The sequence below is a fragment of the Phoca vitulina genome, unplaced genomic scaffold, assembly GCF_004348235.1.
Source record: "Phoca vitulina isolate PV1807 unplaced genomic scaffold, GSC_HSeal_1.0 scaffold20, whole genome shotgun sequence".
Taxonomy (NCBI): Eukaryota; Metazoa; Chordata; class Mammalia; order Carnivora; family Phocidae; genus Phoca; species Phoca vitulina.
In genome coordinates this window covers 16,903,495-16,926,584 of record NW_022589723.1, presented here as the reverse complement: position 1 = coordinate 16,926,584, position 23,090 = coordinate 16,903,495, and the positions used below count along the sequence as shown (strand labels likewise).

General features: G+C 42.9%; 1 protein-coding gene across 3 annotated transcripts in view; it reads right to left on the bottom strand.

The window, feature by feature from the left end:
* The window catches only part of GALK2 (galactokinase 2), a 119,609-nt gene that overhangs the window by 6,978 nt on the left and 89,541 nt on the right, over positions 1-23,090 (bottom strand). For all 3 annotated transcript variants that reach the window (XM_032417954.1, XM_032417953.1, XM_032417952.1), the window contains exon 9: positions 3,968-4,169. In XM_032417954.1, coding sequence (XP_032273845.1) covers positions 3,968-4,169 — 202 coding nt within the window. The remainder of the gene's footprint in view (positions 1-3,967; positions 4,170-23,090) is intronic.

The following is a 23,090-nucleotide window of genomic DNA, read 5'->3' as shown; positions in this document are numbered from 1 at the left end:
ACCAAGAAACAGACTCTTACTATAGAGAACAAACTGATGGTTACCAGAGGGGAGGGCGGCAAGGGAGGTGGGTTAAACAGTTGATGAGGATGAAGGAGGGCACTTGCTGTGATGAGCACAGGGTGATGTACTCGAGTGTTGAATCACTATATTGCACATCTGAAACTAATATTACACTATGTTCAATAGTTGGAATTTAATATAAACTTTTTAAAAATTAAACTTAAAAAAAGATTTTAGCTTGTATGTAGTGGCCTAGGTATCTACGCATTGAAATCCTTCATTAGCTCAATCAGTTAGTTGTCTTTTCATGCACATAGTTTCCAAGCAGGGCTTCAGGAAAAATAAAGGAATTCTAAAGTGGATCAGGAAGTAAAGATTATCTCTGGCCTTGCTCCTTCTTGTACCCATTTCAGCTTTCCTCTGTCCTCTTCTGTCTCCCAAAAGGCAACCAACCTTCTCAGGCTGCCCAGTCTTAGTCACACCTTCCCCATTGGTGTTAACATTTTTATTTTATTTTATTTTATTTTATTTTATTTTATTTTATTTATCATTATTATTATTTTTATTATTATTTTGGTTGTTAACATTTTTAAAGGGACAGGGAAGTGTGGAGATGATCATGATTCTTAAACAAAATACTAACCTCCCAGAAGTTGGGTTTATGTACCGGCACCCCAGGCCTTGTCAGGGCCCTTCCCAGCACAACCCACACCTCAGCTCCCCGACCCAGTGAACAGTCATGAAGCTTCAGGAGCAACCAGAGCTTAAGAATGTCTCATTTTTCATTGAACCTTTCCACACTTTTACCATCTACTACTCTCTATTACACATCTTCTCTCCCAGTTTTAGCCACCCCATATCACCACTATCTTTTTCATTCTTCTGCATTCCTCCCTCTTCCTCCTTATGTCCACAGACAAAAAAGTGTGTGTCAGAGCTCTTGAAAGTGGGGTTTAGACTTCGGTGTCACATAGGACACAAATACCCAATTGAAAAGCTTTTGCTTGCTCAAGGGAAGAATGGCATCAGTGAGAGTTCCTGGGGGGCTGTCCTCTGAGGTTCGTCGCCACTTAGGACCTTTTAGTAACTGGCAACCAACAGGAACATTTGAAGAATATCTTCTGGTCACAGTGACAGCAAAGAAAAAAATAATTATATAAGAAGTTTAAGGACCTGACAACTATTCTGGCCAATATTTACAACATGCCCAAAGGTAACCTTTCAATATGGGAAACCTGGTCCCTATATGGTTATGGAATAGGTAGAAACTAATTTTGATGCTTAGCAATTGACTTCCCAAACAAAAACAACCATAAAAAGGGGAGGGCGCTCCTTATACTAGACACAACTGAATTTTCCTCAGAAAATATAGCAGATGAAAATGGGCTAGACAGAAATATTTTAAGAAATAAAGTATTTAAGTGTTAAATTCAAGTATTAATTAAGCTATTAAGAAAGGAGCTTCCAAAAACAAATAAGTGAAATAATAAATAAAAGGTGCACTTCTAAACCCTTTTAAGACATAGCCACTAAATCTTTCACTGGAACCACATTTTTAAAAATATATAGACCTGGAGTGCCTGGGTGGCTCAGTCGTTAAGTGTCTGCCTTCGGCTCAGGTCATGATCCCAGGGTCCTGGGATCGAGTCCCGCATCGGGCTCCTTTCTCTTTCTCTCTCTCTCTCTTCTCTCTCTCAAATAAATAAAATCTTTAAAATATATACACATACACACCACTATGGACTGCTAGAACAGAAAAAGACACAGGGCTCAAAAGGAAAAGTGGCAGAGCTAGGACTCAACCTTCCTCACTTAAACGCAGTTGGCCTCCTACCATACACACTGCCTCCCCCGCTCAGCATGGTTTTGTTCAATGTTCAAACACCGCACCCTATAACAACCAAAGTTTCCATTATTAAAGCTTTAAAGCCAGGAGAGGAAAATAGGTTAAAAAAAAAAAAAAAATGACCCACATTCCATATCTTGGTAAACCCAAGGGAAGAGAAAGAGGTGTGGCAAAAACACTGGGTCGGGAGCTCGGCTTCGCACTGACTCATGATATGGTTGAAATCACTTCACCTCTCAGTGCCTTCTCGGATCTCACAGGCTCCTTCCTACTCTCCTACCTTATGGTACTACGAGATAATCCCGAACCCAAACTGTGAAATCGGGCTTCTCAAAATGAGGCTTTTAGAGGAACGAGGAAAATTTCTCAGGCAAAAAGCCCAGCAGTCCTCTCGATTCCTGTCTTTCACCAGGGTGATGTTTTGCATCTTCCTTCGAGGCACATCTGGCACCAGATCCTGCAGCGCTTCCACTACCACCTTTTTCCACCCAAAGCCAGAGTCCTTCCGATGGCCCACGAGGCCCACGTTGTATGCCTCCCCCACAACCTCTCTTCCTTCATCACCTGCCACTCTCTCGCTCTTGACTGCCCTCCAACCTGACTGCTTTGCTAGCTGTTCCTCACACGTGGCAGCCACGTCCCCACCTCAGGGCCTATGCACTTGCCGTGCTCCTTTCTTCACTTCCTTCAGGTCTCTGCTCAAACATCATCTCCTCAGAGAAGCCTTCTTCAGCCAATTCCTAGAAAGATTATCCACCCAACCTTGGTGCCTTCTATCCCTTCTCTGTTTTTTTTCCATAGCACTTATTACTACCACTCGATTTATTTTTAATTGTCCCCTCCCTCTTTCCCCATGAGAATGTAGACTCCAAAAGAGCAAGAGCTGATTGGCCATCCCAGGAAGAGAAAGTTCTTTAGCGAAGTCCAGGAGGCTGGCAAATGCCCCTTCACTGCCTTTCATGTGGGATTCAAACTATCCCACTACCTTCCAGGCAAAGACACTTCTTCCTGATTTCTGCACAAATCATCCCACTTCCTCTGATTTCCAGAACTGAACAATATTTGTCCCTTCCATTTACTGGGCCCTTGATACTTTCAGAAAAGAGCACTTTTAATGGAACAAGCTCCGGAAGGCTTTTTGGCAATTAGTGAGCAAACTCTGACGTCAAGAGAAGGATCCTCATCAATGCTATGTTCAAATCTCTCTACAAGTTGGGTTATACATGCCATTTGTGATCACTGGAGCTAGTTGATTTATACTTTTCAAGCTGGGAGTGTAGCAATGAGTGAGGCAAGCCATAGGCGCCAAGTGGTTAATTATATTTTCATGACTAATTGCAGGCAGTTCTGTAACATCTTCTCACAGTGGAAATAACATCTAGCCATTTGAGAGTTCTCCCAATTTCCCTTTCAGTTTTCCCAAGGTCAGTGAGATCCCTTCTGGGTAAAGTGACCATGCTACTCTATCCATTACCCCCATTCTCTAACAATTATAAGGAAACTGTTGTCAGGCTTTGTGAAAGAGTTTTCCTCTTTACATTTCTGTCTCAACCAAACAGTTATAAAACAGGCTTTTGTCAAATCCTTACTTCTCCAACTTGCCTAACCTAAATCTGGACGGCAGAGGATGCCGGCTTTCCGAGTAACTCCTTCAGCAACCTCCCCTGCCCCCGAATACACTCCGATCAGGTTTGAGGCCCTCTTTCTGTTTTCTCCTTTCTTTTGAGTAAAGCTACCAAACGTAGGATACCAAATAGAAGATGCTGGCAGGGCACCGCTGTAGTGGATACCACTGATGAAAACATGGTGAGAAAGTAACAACAGCGTCCCCGTCTAAGCAAAGCTCCCCAAAATCTACCGAGTCATCCCAAGACGGAAAGATGGGAAGAACTGATTCCACACCTGGAGCCTCATAAAGCTCTGGAGTCAGATCTCCAATCTTTCTCTCTCAGATACTGAGGAGGGAACAAGTTTAGCTCTGTATACAACACCTCAGGAAGTGAGGCAGGGTCTCCTTTCACTTAGAGGGTTATGAAAATATTGCATTGTTTTCATCCATTTAGACCGTTTCCTTGGCAGCGTGGCCCCGCCGCCGCCCTGCTGCTCTCTCAGCCTCACCGACAGATGTCCACCAGCTGGTCCAGCTCGGGGCAGCTGCACTCGCACAGGTCCCGGCAGCTCGCGTGGCTCTGGTTCATTAACTCCCCCAGCAGCTGGACCGTGTTGTCAGGTGCTTCCTCACATATCTTCTTGAAGCGGAGCACCCGCGCAGCCTCGCTGTACACGTGCTTTGCCCGCTGGTAGGGTTTGAAGATGAGCACTTAGGAAGAAAGGGGACGGGCAACAATTAGAGATATTTACTGGACAACCCAGTGCAAAGAAAAATAGTCATTGAGGACTTCCGTGTCTATCTTCATTATCAACACCTTAGACTTTAAATAGGTCTCTCTTTCACCGAAAGAAACCTTCATAGTCTACATTTGTCTCTTTTCAAGTCAGTTTTACTTTTTTCTTGATACGGGACACAGTGTCAGGAGCACACTTTCTTCCCTTCATTCTGCACACCCAGACGTGTGCACACACGTGCGTGCAAACGAACTCATTCCAGGGGAGGAGGGGAGGTAACGTGTGTTGGGCACTCGCTACACGTCTGGCCCTTTGGAGGCACTGTCTCACGGAGTTCTCAGGGCACTGGGGGGGTGGCAGCATGACCCCTGTTTAACAGACAGCAGACTGAACTCACATGCCTGAGGTCACACATCCAGAAACTGGAGAAGCGGAGTCGCAATCAGGATGTCTGATCCCCGGGCCACATTCTTTCCACTGTGACCCACCAGAAAGGACCACTGAAAATGCTTATGCTGGCAATTCTATTTATAAAAATGTATCCTGCAGATAAGCACAATTACTTATATATGTACACACACACACACACACACGTACAGCAGCATTATCTATCATAGCAGAAAATAGAAAACAAATGTCTAATAACAGGAAACATTTTAAAAATTAAGCTACCTCCGGGGGCGCCTGGGTGGCTCAGTTGGTTAAGCGACTGCCTTCGGCTCAGGTCATGATCCTGGAGTCCCGGGATCGAGTCCCGCATCGGGCTCCCTGCTCGGCAGGGAGTCTGCTTCTCCCTCTGACCCTCCCCCCTATTATGTGCTCTCTCTGTCTCATTCTCTCTCTCTCAAATAAATAAATAAAATCTTTAAAAAAAAAAAAATTAAGCTACCTCCGTTAAAAATGTTACTGCTATTAGAACTCAGATTCTAAGACAATTTACTCATAGGAAATTATTCACTATCAAGTGAAAAAACAAGATACAAAACTGTATGTACAATTGATCCTAATTTTGCATTCACATATACACAATTTATGTAAATTTGAATTTCTAAAACTTTGAAGAAAGCACCAAAACATTAACAGTTATTATTTCTGTGTTACATTATGGGCGATTTTATTTTCTCCTTAACACATTGCTATACTTTCTAGATTATCCACAATGACTCTAACTTCAGTTACAGAAACACGTCCTATTGCAATGGCTTTATCTATAATGCGTACACACTCCCTTGAATAACAACTGGGACCCCCTTACCGTTTTCAGCCTTGCTGAAGTGGCTGAGCTGGTGCTGTGGCCCTGGGGAATTTGTGATTCTGTGGAAGCTACCTAGCCTCCTGGAAAGAGCCAGGGCTGCGAATCACAAGGTCTGTCATTTCTTCTCAGCTCTGTGACAATTAGCTGTACCCAGTTGCTACCTCTACACGGTTCTATTTCCCCATCTCTAAAACGAGGTCTAACATTTTATGATTCTATGAAGATCTCCTTCCAAGGCTTCCCCCTTCCCCTATGGTTGTTAGATGTTGTAAAGAGGATGCTCTGACCGTCACCTTCTGTCTGCACCCCCAGTTCTACTCTCAGGAGGCTGACCCATATGATTACACCCCTGGGTTCCCTTGCCGTCTAGACTAGGGAAAGGGAGATCATTGAGAAATGGGAGGGAAGAGAGTAGGTCAGAGGATTTATTCCCCAGCTCCCTCCTTGCAGCTGGTTCTGCCACTCCACTGGACAATGAACACCCTCTCGAGGTAGCCTTTTCTACATGACTTGATCCTCCAGTGTCGGCCTCCAGGTTTCTCTCCCTAGACTTTTACTACTTTTTCAGAGGTGCTGTCACATTTCACTTAATGAACCAATAAATTTTATTAAAGTTTCAGGTCACATTTTTTCCCCTTCCACAGCACTGTCCAACTCTTGGAGATGGGTAAAAAGGCAGCCATGGCTAGAGGAAGTGAAGCCATTCTTAGGATTTGTGTAAAGTTCAGTAATTACAAGGTTGGGGCTACCTTTCTATAAATAAAAAATTAAAAACAGTCTCAATTCAGTCACATTAGGTATATTAAACTTACAGTTAACTACTGACATCAATGAAATGATGCAAAATTCATATGAATTTTCCTGTTCTCTTTCAAAGAGGCCCTAAATTCAGTCATCAAATCTAGTCAGTTCTTTGGCAACATGCCTTGTAATCATCCCTCCCTTATATCGCCACTGTCATCACCCAGATTTACGCTTTTCTTCCTTTCCCACTTGAACTATTTTTCAGTAGCTTCTAAATTGATATTGCTGTCTTAATCTCTCCTCCCCGCAACCTCCCTTAAGGACAACACTGCCAGACTGAGCTCCTGACACACAGCCGTACTTGCCCCAAACCTTTACTGCCTCGCCAGTGTTTCCCATTATCCAGATTCCTGCCCTCAGCAGGCTCGGTCCCAGCAGGAGGTCTTTCCTCCAGCCAAACTCCCCTACTTAGAGTTACTCAAACACTCCTCGCTTCTCAGGATACTGGTAGCCACACAGAAATCATCTCCTGGCCTTTCTCTCCCTCTCAAAATTTCACCTGTTTCAGTTTAAATTTTTTATGCTCCGAGAAGCCATGATGGCCCCAGCTGGAAACACTCTCTTGACTCTATACTACTCTTGCATATTAAATTTTCCCAGTTGTCATTTAAATTTTAGTTGATTTACACCAGGATCCAAACAAAGCCCACACATTATATTTCATTGTTATATCTAATAAGTCTCTTTTAGTCAAGAATTTACAGTGATTTTTGATAGTCTGGATTCCCAGTGTCATGTATATAAAATACAGGCACATTTTAGGGCCATATCCTGGGATAAAACTCAATATAGTCCATTAGGGACAGTATGTTTTAGTTTTTCTTTAGGATTATATAGTCCTCTAGGATGAAATATTTTCCACTAGGATTAAATATTCTAAAATAGAAACCATCCAGAAAGGTGTTTTATTTTTTTTAAAGATTTTATTTATTTATTTATTTATTTATTTATTTGAGAGAGAGAGAGAGAGCACAAGCAGGAGAGGGGCAGAGGGAGAGGGAGAAGCAGACTCTCCGCTGAGCAGGAAGCCCAATGCAGGGCTCGATCCCAGGACCCTAGGATCGTGACCTGAGCCGAAGGCAGGTGCTCAACCAACTGAGCCACCCAGGCGCCCCCAGAGAGATGTTTTATACTAAACCTTAGGACTCGTGTTTTGCTTTGTGACAAGAAATATTCAGAATGCCCCGAGCAGATGATCAGAACTGCACAAACCTGGCACCTTCTCACATCTATTCTCCATTGCAGAGTGTTTCATACAAGGCTTCTGAACAGGAACGTCTACTGAGGCCGGGCCTTCTGAAGGTGCATGACAGACCACCACGGCTCACACTGCCCCCCCGCAACGGTAGTAACTCTGACAACAAGGGAGAGGGCAGAAAGGGCATCTGTTTCCAATTGTGACATAAAAATCTTGCCAAAGGCTACAACAGATTTGGAGACCACCCTTTGGGAGGAAAAGCAGTTCTGTGTTGGCTGGACATCACAAATGCTCTCTGGATCCAGGATTCTGGCATGTTATGTGCTGGCAACTCACCGGGTCTCTTGATATGCAGATACCAAAAAATCCAAGAAAATCTGAAACTTTATCCACAATAGCTTTCTTCCCTGTCCAGTTAACTTTAAAACTGGATGCTCCAACTGTCTATAAGCTCTTACAATCCTTGAGAGCAATTATTATAGTAAAAGATGAAGGAAGTTGTTTGTTACTTGTTCACCACATGCATGATTACTTCCAAGGCAAATTTAAGAATATAACACCAGACACTATTAGTGTCCTATCTATCATGGGAAATTTGAGGCTTCAAAGCAGGATACACCACACAAACTTTGAAAGATTGACTTTCTCCAGTGTGAATCTTGGATAATGACTGAGTCTAATCCTGAAATCATGACACAGATTCTAAGATCTAAATGATCACGACCATAAACATTTAAACTGCAAAAGCAGTTGAATTAATTCACTTGTATAATAATTCTGTTAGCTCTAAACTTCCCCATCCCTCTGATTTCCTGGGCCAGCACACTCACCACAGGGGTTCCTGCCGTAGGCCCTGTGAAAGGAGCTGTTTTGTTGGCCTGGAATGCTCCTCCCCCTGATCTTGACAAGGCTGGCCCCCACTTGTCATTCAAGTCTCAGCTGTCACAGCTTCAAGGAGACCTTTCCTCAACTCCAATCTAGAGTAACTCCCTCACATATATATTCTCCCCATCCTATTTTATTCTCCCAACACTTACTACCATCCCAAATGTCTTGTGTATATATTTGTTCATCGGTTTGTGCTTGTTTCTCACCACTAGAAGGTCAGCCCTGGGAAGCAAGGGCCTTCCTTGTCTACAGAATTTCACTTCTGTATGTTCAGCAGCTGAAACAGGGTCTGGCACACCACAGGGGCTCAATAAGTGTTCACTGAAAGAATGGTCAGTTCCTTGTCTTTGTAGCAAAACTGCACTGAAACTTGGCAAAATAAACAGTTATGGGACAAATGCAATAGAGAAGACCTATTTTGGCAATTTATGCTTACTAGCACCTTCACCAAAAAAGTGGGAAAAGTTGACTAAAAGGTTAAAAGATAATTAGTAAGCTCCTGTGTCCAAAGTGTACCTAATACCCATTATCACAGATGACAGAATTGTTTATATTGTGTTTTGCTTCACAGATATAGAAGAAAGGAGGTTTCTAAAACAAACAAGATGTGTTTCAAATAAAAGGGAAGGAAGAGAAATAAATCATCATAATCAGTTAAAATATTTTTTTTAGACAACCTTTGTAACAAAAAGGTGTCTGCTCACTTTTACCTTAAAAGGATGGCCACATAGCTTATGATCAGAACCCATCTCTAATCAATGGATCTAAAAAGGGGAACAGATGATTGGGTCTTTTGCAGTATCTTTAGTGAGAAAGGATGAGAAAGCCTGTGACAGAAGTAACACATTGGGCACCATTTTCCTCATAAAAGCTCTAACAACAGCAGGTCAATAGGAGATGGCAGACATGCCTATTTGATTTCTGAAAGAGCCCCACTGATTTAATTTAATTTTCTTTTTTTACTTAAGAGCCTTTTTATTACCTCAGCTTCTACTAAGAGTGATGACAAAAGCCCTGAGTAAGATGGCCACCTAGCGTCAGTCAACCAATAGTTCTTTTTGAGCACCTGCTACGTGCCCCACACCATGCTCCAAATGATAGGAAAGACATGTGAAATAGAAGCCCTGGATATGAACTCAACAACCCAGTTAAACAGAGAAAACAAGCTCTGAGACCACTGGAAAGTGATGAACTGCAGCAGACATCCAAGTGCTAGAAATGCTGAAGGTGCACTAAAGAGGATAGGGTTTGGTGGAGGAAGAACAGTAATGGGAAGGATCAAAGGAGAGCCCGTACCACAGAGCTTCCTTGCCACAAAGAAAGGATGACCAAAGGCCTGAGCTGGGAATAGGCAGAGTGTATTTACAGACCCGAAGAAAGTAAACTGACCAGGACCTGGGGCAGTCTCTCGAGGAGGCTGTCCTCACACCTGAAGTTTTAACATCCTTTGCTACACATGCTACACAAAGGTTGCAAACTAACAACCCATGGTCCACACCCAGCCACAGTGATGCCTTCTTGACCCACATACTGTTTTCTAAACTGAGAATTTTTATATATGAATCCAGATTTCTGTTTTCCCTTGAAAAATTGAAATCTGGCAGCACTGAACCTATATTCTTGCACAAAGGCTGCTGACTGGAGCTGAGGAGCAGCTACCCCTTTTAGACAGAACACACACACTTTATTTCCACATAGTTCCCTCCATTCCCAATTATCTGACACTCAGCCCACCTCACTAGTTTGCATGGCTGCCTGGTCCCTGTAGGCATCTGCATGTGGGACTCTTTTTCCATAAAACTCTCTATTATAGGAATTCTTGGCTAGAGAGGGAAGAGTGGGCAAACCAAGTGGGTCATCATGCCATAATGAGCCACTGTTACTAACAAATACCACCCCCCCCATGTGCACTGACAACTCCATATTGAACTAAACTCTGTGTTCTAGTAACTTCTACTGTTAGTTCTGCTCCCCAGAGATATGTAAACACAGACAGCCCTTGAGAGATCTGAAGAAAGCTCTCATGTCTTATGTTTTTTCACGCATTGATGAGGGTACAGTTTTCTTTCTTAAAACTGAGGGAACACTAATGAATAAGATGAGCTCTTTACCCTCAAGAAGTAATAGTTTAACAAACATTACTATTCCCAAATGTTGGTGAGGATGTGGAGAAACAGGCGCCCTTGCACACTGTTGGTGGGAATGCAAAATGTGCAGCCCCCATGGAAAACAGTACAGAGGTTCTTCAAAAAATTTAATTTATTTAAAATAAATTAAAAATAGAACTACTGTATGATCCAGCAATCCCACTTTTGGGTATACGTCCAAAAAAACTGAAATCAGGATCTCAAAGAGATACTAGCACTGCTATGTTCATTGCAGCCCTATTCACAATAGCTAAGATGTAGAAGCAAACTAAATGTCCACCAGTGGATGAAGGGGTTAAAAAAATGTAGTATATACATATAAAAGAATATTATTCAGCCTTAAAAATGAAGAAAACTCTGTAATATACAACAACATGAATGGACCTTGAGGATATTATGCTAAATGAAATAAGCCAACAAAAGAAAGACAAGTACTACATGATTCCACTTACAGGAAGTAGCTAAAGTCATTAAATTCACAAAATCAAAGGCTGGAATAGTAGTTACCAGGGGCCAGGGGAAGGGGAAATGGGGACTTACTAATCAACAGACATGAAGTTTCAGCTAAATAAGATGATTATCAAGTAAGATGTACAACAACGTACCCATAGTCAACAATAATACACACTTAAAATGTGTTAAGAGGCTAAATCTCACGTTAACTGTTCTTACCACAGTGAAAAATAAATGAAAATAAATTTTTAAAAAAATTTAAATAAAAAAGACATAATTGTTTACTAGACAGAAATCACTAAATAAGGACAATAAAGGCAATAGATGCTAAGGCAGCTCCTCAGAGCTAACATGGAGGCACGACGCCAAGAGATTGTCTTGATCTGGGTTGACCTGAAAGCAGAGGCTGAGACAAAGCCTTGGGTGCAGGTAACAGAAATCTAGGAAGCAGGAGCAGAGGAGTAAGGAAAGGGAGACAGGAAAGAAGAAAGGCCAATAGAGGGTGCAGAACAGGCCACCACTGTGGACAACTGGGGGCCCAGTTGCTCAGAAGCCTCTCTGAAGAACCATGAAGGTGCCTCAGAATAGGCCCATCAGCAGTTGGGAAGCCTGAGGCATTTATCCACAGACATGCCCACTGTTGCCCCCAAATGGGGTTAACTTCTCCATAAAGATGTGCCTGGGCAGCACAGCTACCTTCAGTGACTTTGGAGAATGCCCCAAGCTGACGAAGACATGCTCACACCAGCTGCTAACATGACATGGGCTGCTGGCAAAGCTGGAATCAGGTGAGCCAAGGCGATGGAGCACAGAGATTATGACCTTCACAGAAGAGGTGAAGCCGGCTGAATTTAAAAGATGAGTAGGTCCCCAGAAAACCAACGAAAAGGTGGGGTAAAGAGCAAAGAAAAGCACTGGGAACTTAAGGCAGAAGGAACATCACGAGCAAAGACATGGAGATTAAAAAACATGAGGTGCTTTTAGAGAATTCTAAATTCTTAGGTGTGACTTGCATAGAACCTGGACAAAGAGGAGAAGCAACAGGAAACACAATGAAAGAGAAAACTGAAGCAGTAGACAGAGGCCAGATCATCAAAGTTTTGTACATTATCCTAAGTAAGGTATTTAAATTAAAAGTATTTAAATTTAAAGGTATCCTGCAGATAAGTGGTTCTTGGCCTTTTTAGAGTTAGAGAAACTTTTGAGAATCAAATAAAAGCTAGAGACCCTCCCCGCATCTGAATGCACAAATATCCAAAATTCTACATATAGTACAACATATACACAAGATGCGATAAAGCTATCCTTGGATCCAGGTTTAAAATTCCAGCTAGAAATAAGAAACCATTACAGGCTTTTAGCAATTATGTCAGTCAGGATTCTTGTTTGTAAACAACAGAAACCGACATGGACTAACTTAATCAAAAAAGGAATTTATTTTAAAGATATTAGGGAGCTCACAAAATCTATTAGAATTACAAGAATTCCATATACCTATTCTCTGTTAGAATACAAGAAGACCAGGCACAAATGAGTCAGAAGCCAAGGGAAGCGGGCAGCGACCATTGTCATGGTCACTTCACAAGTCTAGATATGACATCAGACTCGAGATACCTTATCAACAGACCCTGTGCCTAGTAGACTCAAACCCCCAGATATAAGCACAGGAGGAACCTAAGGCCCTTTGCTCACACCCAGGTGACAAGCAACCTGGAAGAGGCAAATTTGACCCTTCAGCTTCTACCATAGGAACCAAGGCCCACCCTCTTATCAACATGCACACAGCAGATTTCCCTAGGAAAGGGGCCTGGATGCTAGGTAGCCAAAACCATGGCACCCACCCCCAGTAGCAGTGAAATCCCGCGACTCTATTAGCAGTGATGTTTTCTCCTCTCCAGACCAACCATCCAGCTCTCCCCACATGACTGGATTTCAAGTCTCCCTCACTGATTATTCCTTCTACAAGGGTGGTTCCACCAGTGTGTCCTAGGAGTCCATCTGAGGAGTGCAGAGTACAGTTAGACCATCGTCTTCCTCATCCTCAATACACAGAGTTTCTTCGTGTAGCCTCATACTACCAAACTGCATAAAGGTTGTGTGGATATGGAAGAATGCAAAACGCTGGTCTTCAGCTAGCAAGCTCAAAAATGATAACTATTTGGGGTATCAGGCTTGGGTAAAAACTTCACCTCAGCCTAATTAATCAAAACAAAATAAATAAATATGCTGGTCTGGAAGAACTGGAAATCCTTCTCATGTATGTATATAATTAATCTTTCTGAGACTCTCATACCCCAAAATACTTCCCCGGTGTTTGGGTGAGGGGCTAAAAGCAGTCAAATCTTTAGTTGCCTTTGCACCCCCATGAAGCTGCATGCTACTGGCCAATTTCTCTTCAAAACAAAAGGCTCCACTGGGCTAACCCAAGAGTTGTTTTCCAAGAACAGCAACCCAGAGGTGGATGGGGAAAACCACTTCAGAATCTACTCTGGAGTCCTCTGTTTTCCTATGCAGCAAAGTTATAAGTCCCTGCTCTGAGGCATAGAATCTTGGGACTATTTAAGCGGTAGAATGGAAAAACACTATATATTCCTCATTGAAATTGGACTGTGGTTTCAAATTTATTTTCCTAATAATATTTTTCAGAAATGTGACATTTCTGAAATGGTCAAACCCACAAAAAATGAACTGCTGTTTTCAGCCACATTAGCATCCCATTCCCAAACACTAAATTAAATCAGCATTTTACTTTTAAGAGGAAAAAAATCTTTACCTGCTCTTAGAAGCAAAACCACAGATGGAAAGAAAAAAAAAAAAAAAATATATATATATATATATATATATATATATATATATATATATATGCACTTTCAACACAAACCACATTAATCCATGGAAAACTACATTCCAAGAGTCATTTGTGAATATTTTCAAATCCACAGCATAATGCCATTTTGTCTGTGGAGAGTCAGGGCATCCCACATGTTTACAACCTCCCTTGCTCAGATTTCCAAGAGCGGTGAGAGCCAGCATTGTCTGTGTCACAATAAACTCTACTCCTCTGGTCTTGAAACCTTTGTATCACTCGCTGTTGTCACCCTCACCTGCACTTTATACTCTGGCAACACACAAAGCCCCTGTTAACTCCGGGGCCATTCAGATGACAAGACAGAGCCCATCACTCCCTAATCACTGTGCTCCCTTCTAATTACAGTTATCACACACTGCTTTAGGAGGGCAAGGGCTGTGCTGTCTTCATCTTTATAGCAGTGAAGAACACTGTCACGGTCACTTCACAAGTCTAGGTATGACATCAGACTCAAAATACCTTATCAACAGACCCTGTGCCTAGTAGACTCAAAGCCCCAGACATAAGCACATGCCAGGACCCCAGGAGGAAACTAAGGCCCTTGCTCACACCCAGGTGACAAGAGACTTGGGAGAGGCAAATCTGACCCTCCAGCTTCTACCATAGGAAGCAAAGCCCACTCTCTCATCAACATGCACACAGCAGATTTCCCTAGGAAAGGGGCCTGGATGCTAGGTCACCAAAACTATGGCACCCACCCCCAGTAGCAGTGAAATCCCGTGACTCTATTAGCAGGGACGTTTTCTCCTCTCCAGACCCTAGAACCTAATAAAGAGCCTTGAATGTAACAATAAATTCTCAATAATTCTCAACTAATTCTCAATAAATGTCAACTTCTTGCTCCCATCCCATCAGCAAAGGAAGAATCTAAAGCTGCTCCTGGATGAGCCGCATTTTTCTTTCCCTCTCTTTCTTGAGGAAACTACTTTCCCATGAATTTCCCAGAACTTCCCTAAAACTGTTCTTGGAAAAAGTGAAAGGACTGGACAATTTCAGGTCATTTGAAAAGGAGCCTAGGGAGTTGGGAAGGAGTCTTGGTCAATGCAGAGCTGAATGAAGGACTATGGAAAACAAGGGTCACACTTGCCTAGAGTTGGCCTGTCCTAATATTTTAGCATAAATGGGAATGAGCTCTTGTCTTTGCTTTCTTCTATTAATTGAATTACAGGGGGTGGGGAATGTAAAGGAGCAAAAAGGATGAGGAGAGGCAAAGGGAAACTCAGTGTTTATCTGAGAAATAAGTAGTATATTTTCATCGGAACACTTCAGGATTTATTTTATTGTTGCCTTCCCACAAAACGCTGAATAAAGAAGACCAGGAGCCTGCCAGCCTTACTGATCACTAATACGCAGTCCCTAGCACAGTGCTTGGGTAGTTGCCCTTCAACTGAGTACTTACTGAATAAAGGAATAAAAATTGACTCCTATTTACTTATATTACTCATTTATTTGCCATTATGATCAAAAGGTTGGAGTTTATGACAATAGATTAAGCAAGTGAGAAGCTATGTCATCTGCCATGCAAGGCCCACCTCGCTTGCCAGGGCTGCTGGCTAGAGTTTGCTTTGGAAAGGGATGCACTAGCGCAGACCAGGAAGGTGGCCTGGGCACGGCACAAGAGGGGAGAGTGAGAGAGCTCTGACGCGGGCTAAATGGGACCCTCCCCTTAATTTCCTCATGGCAAGTACTGAAGACAGTAGACCCACACTACACCTAGACTTTCCAAAATGCAGTGTGATATGAGGGAAGAGAAAAAGGGCGCACTGTCAGGAACATCTCATGAGATGTTCCTATTCTCACGGTGCTGACAACATAACCGGTCATTGGGGCGCCTGGGTGGCTCAGTTGGTTAAGCGACTGCCTTCGGCTCAGGTCATGATCCTGGAGTCCCGGGATCGAGTCCCGCATCAGGCTCCCTGCTCAGCAGGGAGTCTGCTTCTCCCTCTGACCCTCCCCCCTCTCATGTACTCGCTCTCTCTCATTCTCTCTCTCTCAAATAAATAAATAAAATCTTTAAAAAATAAAAAATAAAAAAAAAACATAACCGGTCATATCCTGCAGAGACCGATGAGGACCTGCTATTTCACGGAAGCCCGTGATTACGCATGTGTTTATGTAGCCCCCCGGGGACCGTGAATGCACACAGGCATGAGTTGGTTTATGGTCTCTCTGTGTTCGTGTTTATGTGCTTGTCCATAAACCAGCTCTGTGTACACATCAGTCTCTCTCCCATTATCAGATTCTTTTTCCCTTTTTCTTTGTCTGAGGGCTCCCTTTTGAATTGCATCCTCTCTGCTCCCTTTCCCCTATTGGACTAAAATACAGAAATGAAGTATATACCTTGCTATTTTGCGTTAATTGAGTAGAATTTTATCTTCCTTGTTCTTAGAACATTTTAAAGTTTCTCAGTAAAAGACTAAATGTTACTGCTATTCCTAGGGAGGTGGTCCCTGGTCTTTTTCGCGCATCAATAACCCTTGATAGAATTAAGGCTTCCCAGCAGCACTAACGGGCTGCAGGTGCTCATTCTTGGGTCTCTCCCACCCCATTCCTGCCTAAAGACAATATGAAGAACCATCTTCCTCAAGCGTTTTCTAAAAAAAAAAAACTATGCAATGTCTCTGCCTTTGAACAGAAAGTGGTGCCATGTCATGTTTTCATCGGGAAACCTGCAACACGAATGAAGATTGATCGAGATCTCATGAGGCTAAAACTGTGAACGTCTAGTCAGATACAATGGGTCATCATTTTGTTGTCATTACTATTAAAATTTGGCAATAACCTTCTCAAAGTCCCTACCTAGATCCATACCTGGTTACTTCTCCTGACTTGTGTGGAAACAAACTGGACACAAATTCATGTGGAGAGGGAGAAGTACACAGTTTCTAATTTAGAAATTCTTATTAGGAAATTTCCTTCCACCTGAAGCTAGGTGCTTTGAAAAATAACAAAGGCATAGGAAGTGAACAACTAATAGCAAACAAAAGACGTTTTCCTGGACCATACCCTAAGACTCTACAAAAAGAGTCTCCTGAAAAGAGTCTGTGTGAACTCCACAAGACAAGGGAGAAAGTGACAAAGCAAGAACTAGGAAGGATTTCAGCAAAATGCAGATAAAATGCCAGTATGAGAGAAATGTTCAACATAAAAAGAGATCACAGTATGTCTAATTTTTAAGTGAAAATACTTGGAATTTGGTCAAGAACAACATTCATTGTCCCAGGTGTCTGGAAAGAAATGCCAGCTTCATAATTTTACATGAGAAAGTAAATTGGCTCTCATCACTTAGATTTGATAGGATGAAACTCATAGCTACACAGCACAGGGAAGTGTGGGTGTCATTAGGACTGTTGCCAAAATGTTCCCCATGCTCCTTACACATGTTAAAACACACTGCACTTCCCCATCCCCGCTAAAGTTCTTCACGTCCACATGACTTGCTTGAGCCAACGAAATGAGAGTAGGAGTGATGGTGTCACTCCATACAGGATGTTAAAAGCCAGTGAGTGATTAGCAATATTCCCCTCCTCTGGCCACAGGAATTATGGACAAATATATTGAGATAGAGCCCTCCCCGCCAAGCCTGGGTCCCTGTATGTCGCAGATGAACAGACTCCTTCCTCTGCTGCCTTGTGTGGAATATGCAGAGTGGGCATACTTGTCGGGGGTCAAGCCACTGAGACTTTGGTCTTGTTACTAAAGCATAATCAGCTTGAACACACTGATATAGGAGATAATCACTTTGACCAAAATAAACAGATTTAACTATAAGAAAAGCAGCTTTGTATGTAAAGAAAATATTTACTTTCATGGAAACTTAAAACCATGAAAATGAAAGCAAAAAAAACAAAAAAGTAAAAAGAGGAGCGGCAAGATTCTGTCCTCTTAGGTAGATGAAGACTATAGAAGGTGTTTTCCGAATCCAAACCAGCAAAGGAGCAACACGTTCCACAGTGAGAGGTTGCTGTCCTCCTATCCACAGAAGCCTCATTCTACTCAAAACAGAGGGTCTAGTAAAGTCATGGCTGACCCTCTGATGATTTCACCTGTCAGAAGGCAGAGATACATCCATGATAAATTCAAGCAAAAGGAATACTGAGTAATGTCAAGTCACGTATCCTAGACTTAAGAAAAACAGATATTTAAAAGTTTATAAATTGTCTTTTTCCTTTCTCCTCCTTCCTCTCCCTTCCCTTGAGGCAGCCAAGAATGGCATGGCCAGCAAAACCAGGGTCAAAAAGGCATATGGGCTGAGGAAGTAGCCAGGAACTTCAAGGTCAGGGCCAAGGAGGCTGGCAGGGCTGGGACCAAGGTGGTGGTCAGGGCTGAGCAGCCCAGGGGCACTAGCAATGCCAAGGCCAAGGAGGCAGCTGGGGTGAAGGAGGAAGCTGGCAGGGCCAGGAAACCAGGTAGTTACAGGAGAAACAAGCAAATTAAAAAATATATTAGGAAAGATGAAAGGCATTTATTTTGATGCCTCAGTGGTCTAAGCAGGGACACCAGGTGCCACTGCAGCTCATGCACCTTATCACTTCTCTGCCAGCTCACTTCACCAGCGTGGAGCAACAGCTCGGTCCACAGCGCCCCCGCCCCGATCCCACTGACCCTTCTTTCAGCTTCTCTGCCTCTTGGGCCAGGTACATGTTTAGCTTCCCTGCAGGACACCGGTATCATCAAAGTTGCAGGCCCGGAGATGGTGAGAGTTTGAGTCCTGTTCCTGGCCCTCCTCATGGGTTCCTGCTTGTCCTTGCTGCCCCCCACTTCACATCAATCATCACTGCCTAACTGTTTCCTGTCGACTTCAGGTTCCAGCACTGGATGCCAAGATAGAGCCTTATGTACTGTTTACACAGCTCACACAATTGCACGTGGTCAAATCTAAGTAATAAATGCCTTTCTCTGATAAAAGCCTAATACAGCCCCACATCAGTGGTTAAGAGGGAGGGCATACATAGAGGGAGGGCTCTGGAGTCACTGCATGGGTTTGAATCCCAACTCTGCCACTTTTAGCTGTGTGACTTTGGGCAAGTTACTAAATTGTTCTGTGCCTCCATTTCCTCATCTGTAAAACAGCAAAATATTGGAACCTACCATATGGATGTTCCTAGCAGCAAAATCATCTGAAGCCAGTCTTTATCCCTTATGTTCCTCTAAACTAAATCTATGTAGCCTGTGCTCTATTTCACTTACAGAGATTTCAAATGTTTTAAGGAAAGTCCGTGTGTGAATTCAAAGACCACTGTCAAAAACACTGAGATGCAAGACAGAATGTTCTGTTGGCCGCAGAACATTGGTATCACTCTTTGTTTATAGAATGAAAAAGGAATATTCAGCATTATTAACAGTTATGTCAGTGAGCACAAGCCTAATTAGTATTGTAATGGAAAATGCATTTGCCTTTCTCTTTTATTATTTTTTTTTTTTAAGATTTTATTTATTCATTTGAGACACAGAGATACAGAGAGAGAGAGAGAGCATGAGCAGTGGGAGAGGCAGAGGGAGAGGAAGAAGCAGACTCCCCGCTGAGTCAGGTGCCCGATGTGGGACTCGATCCCAGGACCCTGGGATCATGACCTGAGCCGAAGGCAGACGCTTAACCATCTGAGCCACCCAGGCGCCCCTGCCTTTCTCTTTTAAACAGATTTTCAAACAAACAAAAACAACATCTATCAAAAAGTTCTTTGTTCCCCAGAACGCTGCCTAATTTGGGGAGCTTGACTGTCATATCTCAAGAGTAGGAACAGGTTAGGAGGGTGGGGAGAACGACATAAAGGAACAGTGAATGTATCAATATTTGAATGTGTGTGTTCAAAGGTGTTTACACCAGTTTAGCGCCTGGAAAAGGACTATTTCATGCAGGTACTCTAAACATGAGGACAAGTACAGCAAATGTTTTAAAACACTTAGAACAGTGAGTGCTTACACCATAGTAAGCACTCAATGTTAGATGTTAGTACCATTATTACTATTAATATAGAATGAACAGATTTTTTTAAAGCTAGATACTCAGCCCTGACCACCACCCTTTACTTAGACTTTGAGTGCGTTCTTGAATTGGCCTCCTACCCATTACTTCTCTATATGGATAGAAGAAAATTAATTTAACTCATTTATTCATTCAGCAAACATGTGCTAGTCATTGCAGGAATACAGAGGTGCACGAAACAGGGACCCTGTTGCAAGGATACAAATCCTGGGGGAAGATGGTCCCTGTGGCTCATGTTTAGTTGCTGTGACTCTGTCCGGGTTTATTTCTAGGAAATGCCACTGTAGTAACTACTGTATGCGAGTCTCATGGGAGGCTGGAAAACTTGTTTCCAGCTTGCTTTCATAGGTGTAGGTCACCAGAGTCCATGGGTCCACTGTTGTCAGGAAGGCAGATGTCCCCTGCCTCCTCTTCCACACCACGTATGGTCTCCCTGAAGCTAAGGGCTTGTATGCAAGGATGACCTTCCTAGAGATAGGAAAACACTCGTCTTCAACAAAGAGGACCAGAGTGTCTGACAGAGGTCAGTGTTTAGTCTCACTGATCTAACTCTCTACCACACTACGTCCTCTCCTGCCAGCCATGCCCAAATCACAGTAACTCGAGAAACCTGGGGAACTCAAGGGTTTAAAGGTACAGAATATGAAGAGGTGGTCAAGTTCATAGATTCATCCTGGGCCTGTCCCTGTTCAAGATGGCCAAATGTATTTAAGACTACTGCAGGGGTCAGCTCCTCCTGAAAACGTACCTTCAGAATTTGTTTCATTTTAGCTCTTTTAACAGTCTCACACAAGAGATTGGATGAATGAAAATTCCAGAATTCTCCTGCTCTTGTGGCTCCAGGGTGGCTCAGGAGCCATTATTAGCCTTGTGGGATAAGGGGGAGGTTCTGAGCTCTAACCTACCCATCAGTGGCACAGTCACTGGTCAGTACATAACACATATCACTGTAACTGTAATCCTGTAACTCTCTGACCTCACTTTCTTCACCTATGAAACGAAGATAACCATGTGACCCAGAGTTGTTGTGAGATTCCAACTATATCATGTGAGTGAAGAGTAACACGTAAACCATAAAGCAAATAACAAGTTTTTTGTTGCTTTTTTTACTCTAGATGTCTTCCTAAAGAGCAGTCCATGTCAGTGCCCTGTGCTTGCTCAAAGGCCTGATTATTGCTCATGACTTTGGAAATCACAGGATCCAAACAAATTAGTCAGCAACTGGCCAGCACTTTGTCAGCATATGGTCCCAGGCGATTACTAATCTAAGCAATGAGATTCGTTTTCCAGCCCAGCACAGTGCATCTGAGCAGCAGGGCCACCCCTGAGCCAGCCGTATGCGCCCACCTCTCCTGGTTCTGACCATAGCTTCATCTTTTCCCTCTTGGTTCACACCTTAGGAGACACCCCCCCACCTCAAATCAGCCTGGCCCTCGAGCCTCTAGAAACCCACACATCATATCACACCCTTAGACTCTTCCTACCTGTAGGCAAGGCCTCACAAATAACACTTAAATTACTCTTAGCCAGTTCCTAGTGATGGACTGTAGCCACTCTAAACAACGTTTAAAGGATTTAAGGATTTTCCTTTGTGTGTTTAATTTTAATGGCCTCTGAGCATTTCCAAATCTAACTATTAGAAATTTGGAAAGAGGAAACAACAATTGTATGTGTACATGAGGCTTTGGAAGTCTGGCTGGCTTAGCAAAGGCTGCGAGCCATAGTTTGATTGTAAACATCTCTCCTTGCACTGTCACCTCACGGTGCACATCTCCCAAATCACACTCATAACTAGATAAAGAAAGCAACTTTGGCTGAAAGAGAACATTGGATTCCACATCCCTTTGAGAAAGGAATGGCTCTCCCTGATGAGAAAAATGAGTTGTAGTCAACACTGAATATGTTAAAGTGTATGCCCCTGAAATGAAGGCGGAGGCACGCTCCAGAGTCCTCTGCTGGGGGCATATGACATCTCTGCACCCCTCATATAATCTAAGTGCGGCACCACATTTAGTACGAATCTCATCTTCTAAAGGGTTAAGAGAAACGTTTGCTTAAGTTCTTGGACCAACCAAAACACAAACTCAGAAGGAACAAGGACAAGATACAATAGGATCTTGATCCCTAAAGTGAAAGCTGAGTGCCAAGAGAATTCAGCTGGAAATTTGGCTGGAGTTAGATGGCTAGATTCAGAAAGTATATCAAGTGACACTAATCTAGGAGATTCTAGAACCCCACAGACTGATTTATGTTCATAGTTGTTTTTGTTTTTTTTTTTAACTTACTAATTCCAATAGCAAAAGAGGAAGAAACCCTTTGAGGATGGCAGAATTACAAAATGGATTCATTCATTCAACATAGATTTATTGAGTACAAATAAAACATAAGTAAATTATAGAAAGCATTGCAAGTAGGCCAGTAGGGTAGTTATTTTAGATGAAGGGGTAAGATGAAGCATGTATCGTTTTTATAAAAATAATGAAATCATTATTCTTTGGGGGAAAAACCTTAAATATATACATAAACAGCAATGCATGTACTATGATAAGGAAAGTATCTTTTGTGTTTTCCAAGGTTTTCTGGTAAGTTAACTTGTTTTTTTTAATGCTAAACAAAAAAAATGAGAGGTTGGAAAGACGGGCAGATGCAGAGAAAAAGGAACATGGATACAGAGAAAGAGAACAAGCTGTGGATTGAGATGGATATGGAAAAGATAAGAATTATATTGAGCTTTTAAGATAGACAGGAACTGCATTTCAGAAAAGAGGAAAAGGGCAGTGATGTTTAGGATTAAAGGTCCAGAGGCAAGACCAAGATGCAATTAGTAAGTGGAATGGTTCAGCCCAGACGACACTGTCCAAGTGGACATGTATGGACTCAAAAGGGAGCCAGAACAGCACAGAGTTAGGCCAAACTGAGGAGAAAGTTAACACCCACGTTAAGCAGCTTAGGCAATGCACTGAACTGAAACGGGGCCCTGAGGCTGGCCTTCACAAGCTCCCAACCCAACTCCACCTCCAAAGGCAACTGGATCTTAGCTAGGTGTCCCTGCTCCCCAGTGCTGACTGCCCACAGACAGACAACCTTTCCTTCTAAGAAGAGAAGTCACCCCAGGGCCCCATTGCGCACCTCCGCCCTTTACCTTCATCTCAGGGATCTGATGTTACCAGTGTGAAAACAACATTGCTTGAAAGCAGGAGGCAAACAGACACAAGTTTCAAGCTAAGCAGTGAATTTTCTGGTGTTCCGGGGGGGGGGGGGGGGGGGGGGCGCGAGAGGCGGAGAGGGCCGCGAG